At 43.3% G+C, this 6,357-nt stretch overlaps 1 protein-coding gene across 1 annotated transcript; it reads left to right on the top strand.

Moving 5' to 3' along the window:
* Positions 1 to 1,019: 1,019 nt before the first annotated feature.
* Positions 1,020 to 2,301, top strand: LOC109464663 (type I iodothyronine deiodinase-like). The gene has a single exon (XM_019761699.1). The coding sequence runs from the start codon at positions 1,085 to 1,087 to the stop codon at positions 1,886 to 1,888; it is 804 nt and encodes a 267-aa protein (XP_019617258.1). The 5' UTR covers positions 1,020 to 1,084; the 3' UTR covers positions 1,889 to 2,301.
* The last annotated feature ends 4,056 nt before the right edge of the window (positions 2,302 to 6,357 follow it).

The following is a 6,357-nucleotide window of genomic DNA, read 5'->3' as shown; positions in this document are numbered from 1 at the left end:
TATGTGTGTGTGCGCGCGTGTGTATGTGTGCGCGTGTGTATGTGTGTGCGTGTGTGTACGTACGTCTGTAGGTATGTGTGTGTGTGTGTGTTTTTATGTGTTTTCGTATGTATGTGTATATTATGTATGTATGTGTGTGTGTGTGTGTGTTTGTGTGTACGTAGTGTGTGTTTGTATGTGTGAATGTGTGTGACTGTGTGTGTGTGTGTGTGTGTGTGTGTGTGTGTGTGTGTGTGTGTGTGTGTGTGTGTGTGTGTGTGTGTGTGTGTGTGTGTGTGTGTGTGTGTTTGTGTGCGTAGTGTGTAGTGGTAGTGTATGGGTGTACGTGTGTGTGTGTTTGCTTGTGTGTGTGTGTTTGTGTGTGTATATGTTTGTATACGTGTGTGATTATTCTAACAGCCCTATAGAATATTATACTCGATACGTTCATTCCGTGCGTAATACCTGTCCTTGAACTTAACATACGCCTTCAGGAAGAAACCCATTATACTAATGCTACCCTGTATCCCTCCATCATATCAACGGAATAACAAGTCTTTATTAGTCTTATCTACAATTTACTCACCCAATATTAATGTCAATTTCAATTGTTTGGCTCATGATAAAGCTTAAGACTTGACCGCAAGTGACCCGGAGTGTATTTTTATTGCAAATTGAGATGTTCTCGTGCGGAAATATCTGAATGGATAACGCCTATTTTTAGAAATACGAGACTACCGCACGTATATCGGCGAGTAAATGAACTGGCTGAGAGCGGTTCCGGCGCTGTGTACGTGAAAACTCCTGTTGTCCTGACATGACCTCCTTTTTTATGACGACGTAGGTAAGTGATGCCGTAGTCGCGTTGCGATTGGCTGAGATCCAGACCACGTGACTCTGGGTGGCGCGACTTTATAAAGAGGGTTTGCTGGCCAGTGATAAGGGGAGTTGCCACATGCCAATCAACACGGAAGGAGACGCCCCTCTATATATATACAGGGACTGGATATGGCCAGGGGCAGTTGGTTTCGTTAGTTTATGAGGGTCGCACCGTCAGATCTTGCGCGGAACATTGCCGTAGTGGGCAGAGACGGTATAGTACAGAATGGCTCTGACTTTGGTTACCGTAAGACTTGTCAAATTCCTGGCGGTGTACCTGGCTCTCAGCACGGCTTTCCTAGTCGCCAAGATCACGTCGGTTTTCCTGAACATTGTCTCGCCCGACGCGAAGAAGAGACTTTTTCAGCGCGTCATGGCGAAGGACAAAGTGATGTGCCCAGACGGGGACAGGTATCAGATCGAAGAATTTCTGACGCTGAATTCTTACAAGTCGCTGCTGTATTCCCAGGTTGTTGGGATTTTCAAGGTGGTAGGGAAAGGTCGACCGGCGGCGGACTCGGCTCTGGTGCGGCTGGACGGGCGGACGGACACCACGCTGCTGAGTTACGCTTCCGGCAGCCGGCCGCTCGTCGTCTGCTTCGGTAGCTACACCTGCCCTCCCTTCCGTGACGCCCTGTCGGACTTTGCCGCGCTGGCAGAAGACTATCGGAACGCCGCCAACTTTCTACTAGTGTACATAGAGGAGGCCCACCCGTCCGACGGCTGGTGTTTCCACAGCGGGCCGCAGATCCGGCAGCACCGCACGGTGGAGCAGCGCTGCGACGCCGCCAGGGCCATGCTGCACGACCGGCGGGGACTCGGCTTCGACGTCGCGGTAGACACGATGCGGAACGCCGCTAACCACACGTACGGCGCCTTCCCGGACAGACTCTACATCATACACAACGGCGTGATCGCACATGAAGGCGGCAAGGGACCATTTCTCTTCAACCCGGCCGAGGTTCGCCACTGGCTGAACCAACATTTGAACGCACTGGACAATAACAATAACAAGAACAACCGGAAGTGAGTCTGTACCAGACAAAACTTTCTAACTTTTTAAAAATTATTATTACGTATTTAAGCGACATTTTTTAAGAGAAGTGTTCCCTTTCTTCAACATACAAGTGTGAGTTTACCAAACACTCATCCAATCTATATGTTGTTTTCTTGACTCTTGTGCAATGTGCAAGTATGAAGGCATTTTGTACATGTACGCTCGACACTTTGTACATACAGTACAGTAAGGTACAGTGGATTATTATGTATTTTTAAAAGCGAGATTCAAAGAGACATGTTCCGTTTCTTGACTATACAAGAGTGAGTGCAAATATCAAACATTCATCCAACCTATATGTTCTTGACCCATGTTCAATGTAGATACTTTGAACATACAGTACATGCTCGACACTTTGTACGTACAGTACATGCTCGACATTTTATGCATACAGTACATGCTCGAACTTTGACTACAGTACTGCTCGACACTTTGTACGTACAGTACATGCTCGACACTTTGTACATACAGTACATGCTCGACACTTTGTACGTACAGTACATGCTCGACACTTTGTACGTACAGTACATGCTCGACACTTTGAATATACAGTACATGCTCGACACTTTGTACGTACAGTACATGCTCGACACTTTGTACATACAGTACATGCTCGACACTTTGTACGTACAGTACATGCTCGACACTTTGTACGTACAGTACATTCTCGACACTTTATGAATACAGTACATGCTCGACACTTTGTACGTACAGTACATGCTCGACACTTTGTACGTACAGTACATGCTCGACACTTTGTACATACAGTACATGCTCGACACTTTGTACATACAGTACATGCTCGACACTTTGTACGTACAGTACATGCTCGACACTTTGTACATACAGTACATGCTCGACACTTTGAACATACAGTACATGCTCGACACTTTGTACATACAGTACATGTACATGTACATGCTCGACACTTTGTGCAAACGAAGCCTAAATCGACCGCTTTTAATACAGTACATGCGACGATTGATAATTTCATGAATATGTTATGTAAATATCCGTTTCAAAGCTAATATGTTGTCAAATCACATACGTACGGTATGTGAGTGTGAGATATACTTCAGTGTAATACTATATTACATGCTCTCGCATTTGCAAGCCAGTACAAGATTCAAAACATGTATTATTCTGAGGCATTTAATAAATTCACCCGGTCCACTGGACACGGTAGTATCATAACAAGACGCCTGAGTTGATTGAATAAATGAATGTTATAATAAATGATAATAACCATGTGACCATATTTCGTCTAGAGGATATAAAATTGGAATATAAAACACTGAAATACTACATTTAACGCTATCTACTACAGATCTTTGTATTAAAAATAACACTGTGTACTAATATTGTTCATCCACTGTTTCTTCTCTCTCCTTGAAACACATGGAAAAATAACTGCATACTTTGTCCACTATATTCCTGCATGACATCAGTGTCCTGTTTGCATTTTTTTAATTTATGTGCGCTAATAGTGATAAGGCTAGGTAAATGAACTACGTGACCTAGCCAAGGGCACAGTATTAGCGCTAGCCTCCACTAGGCCTTCCTACGGGGGATACAGACAATAGAATTCGGTAAAAAAGGGAAATAGTTGGCCAGGAGAGTCAGTCCGCGAGAGGGTTTTTTGAACCCGCGTTGTTAGCCTGGCTGAGACTAGCACAGTAGTGACAACTAATAAAATCGTTCAGTAGTCGCTGTCTATCGTATTTCGCCCTATAGCACATTCAGTTGGGTGTAACAGTCTAAAAATACACAGGGCACTTCCAATTGTTCGATACACGTATACACCAACGGTATACAACTAGAAAATAAGCCCAGGCAGACTCGGCAAGTAAGGTGGAAAATTGTTCACTGGTAGCTCCTGTGCGAAATCCATTACGCTTGAAGTCTTACAGGTAAGATTGACGATCGCTTAAATGTTACTTTGCGTCAAGACTGCATACCGAAGGCTTGTTACTGTCGGCCCTAAGGCACTGGAAGGCAAATGTCAAAAGTACAGTCGGTGTAGCTGACGTCAATTTTGCCCACAGTAACCATTGAGGTTCCGCTGTAGCCATGGGCTATGTTCTACCCGGGGTATGCGGTATACGTGAGGTACATTGTAAACAGTAACTTAAACCACAACGAAAATACTACTGAGCGTTTTATGGCTAACCTTAAGCCCATGTCACGCATAGCTGAATGTGATCTCCCGAACACTCCCTCAAAACCATGGTTGGGAATAGGTCGGGAGCAAGTTCGGATCTGGTCGGATGGTGTTTGGCGAGGTTGGCTACTGCTCGGCTGCACCAACCAAATGTTTAGAAATATTCAAAACATTTGGGATTGGACGGGAGGTTGGGTCATGGTTGGGGACTAGTTGGCTGGTGATCGGGAGTAGGTCTGCAGTGGTCGGGGCGTGGTTGGAAGGCAAATTCGACTCAAATTGAAGTGATTCGATTCTTATCGAAAGTCAGGCGTGGCTTAAATATATGGCGAGACTGCTCCCAACCTTGGTTGGTTAGTGGTCGGGGGAAGGTTCTGAATGTGTGACGGGGGCTTTAAGCAAATGTATGGTAAAAGATAGATGGTAACTGTCTGGCAAATTGATACTGTCTGGTCGATTTGATTCTGTCTTTGCAGCCACCGAAAGATCTGCTTGGAGATTATCGTACTCGGGCGTCTTGTATCGGTAACACAAAGGACATGGACAGCCTCAGGATACTTCACCTTCACACCTGATCAGGTCTGGAAAAAAAATCTAGTCTCCTTCGCATACTTCTTTGAGCGGCGGTGTTTGTTTTAATTTAAAAATGAATGGTATAAAACTATCATTCATAATGAATGAATGACGACCTTTATTGCACATTTTTGCCACACTGGGCTAAGTACAGGTCAAAACAAGACATCATGAAAAGATACATACAAAATAAATATATGTTTACCAAGGGAAAAAAATAACCAGACTGTCTGTTACCATGGTAACTAGTGTTGGGTTACATCATGTTGCAATTTTATAGCAAGAGGGATTTAGACTCCTGTCTGACTATATATAAATGTTAATAGAGCAGACCGTATATATGCGAAGGTAAACATTACGCATTTGCTTTGCAAATGTTACTTCTTTAGTTTTTTGAGCGCTGATACTCGATTTTTACACGGCTAATATAGAATGTACTCCTCATCTCTCTTTGCGATACAGTGCAGTACACAAAGAGCAAAGAGGGAAATAAACTGTATAGGTTTGTACAAAACCTATTTACCCATTCCAAGTGTAACAAGTATGATGTTTTAAAAAAACACAGGCGACGATTTTGTGTTTATCTATTCCGTTGTTGATAAATCGTTCTTTTCATACACGTACACATATAATTTAGAAAGAATCCAGAATTTCTGCTACAGTACGAGGAAAGCCGCCAGGGGTCCAAAATCAGTTAGGCCCTCGTGCATTTTATGAGATCTAGCGAGGCTTCGGAAAGAATTCAAGACAGCTGCTAACATGGCTAACACTTGTCATCTCGACCGACCACTGAAGCGTGTTGGATGGATTCTTGCGTTTATACGGGCATTAAAATAAGTTGAATACAGATGGAACTTCTCAGTTAACATTGAAAATGGGGCAAGTTTACAAGCACTGGTTCACGGTGTTATTTGTGTAGCATATCTAGGCGAAAATGTGACCAAAGATCCACGCAGACCAACACTTGACGCCGATTGTAATATTTTTTATCATTTCGTGATCTAGAGAAAATTTTTAGCCGTGGCGTTTCTCGGTACTGTATTAAAATGTACTGTCGGTTTAAACCGACATAATCAGAGTTCTAGTCAGCTTGATTTTTTTCCGTCCGTCAACTCAATTTTTGTTTCCCGTCAGATTGTGTCGAGATTATGTTTAATTATATTTACATGTAGTTGACCCACTGGACGTTACTTTCTGAATGTTGAGGAGCACTTTGCTGTTTGACATCTCTTTTAAAGAGGAATTACACATTCAAGAGTTTTATCGTTACAATTTATTGAGGAGGCGCGTCATACACTATTAGTTTTACTAGCATACTAGTATGTCCTGTCAAGATCGAACGGGCAAGCCTCACTTCTTGCAAAGTAACAGTTTTAACACGTTACAAGATCTAAACAAATACGGCGAACAGATAAAATAGTCAACACTTAAAACTAGCACCCACTTTGATACGGTACGCCGCGGTCCTTGTACTCACTACCTCGAGTGTAACCTTACTACTGTAACACGAACGTTACTGTTTGCCAATCATCTTGAAATATGCAACAAATACGTGTAGACGTAATAATGTGTTACGATAGCCTCCAGAGTTTTTTCGGCCAACAACGCGTGATCGTACTGTCAACAAAACTTACATGTAGCCAGTGCCTTTTTTATGTCACGTCGGCCACCTTTCATGATCAAGCTGTATTTTACCGCCCGTCCTGCC

The sequence above is a fragment of the Branchiostoma belcheri genome, unplaced genomic scaffold (assembly GCF_001625305.1).
Source record: "Branchiostoma belcheri isolate BF01 breed outbred unplaced genomic scaffold, Haploidv18h27 scaffold14, whole genome shotgun sequence".
Taxonomy (NCBI): domain Eukaryota; kingdom Metazoa; phylum Chordata; class Leptocardii; order Amphioxiformes; family Branchiostomatidae; genus Branchiostoma; species Branchiostoma belcheri.
The sequence above is the reverse complement of the archived record's forward strand: the minus strand, read 5'-3'. Positions and strand labels throughout refer to the sequence as shown.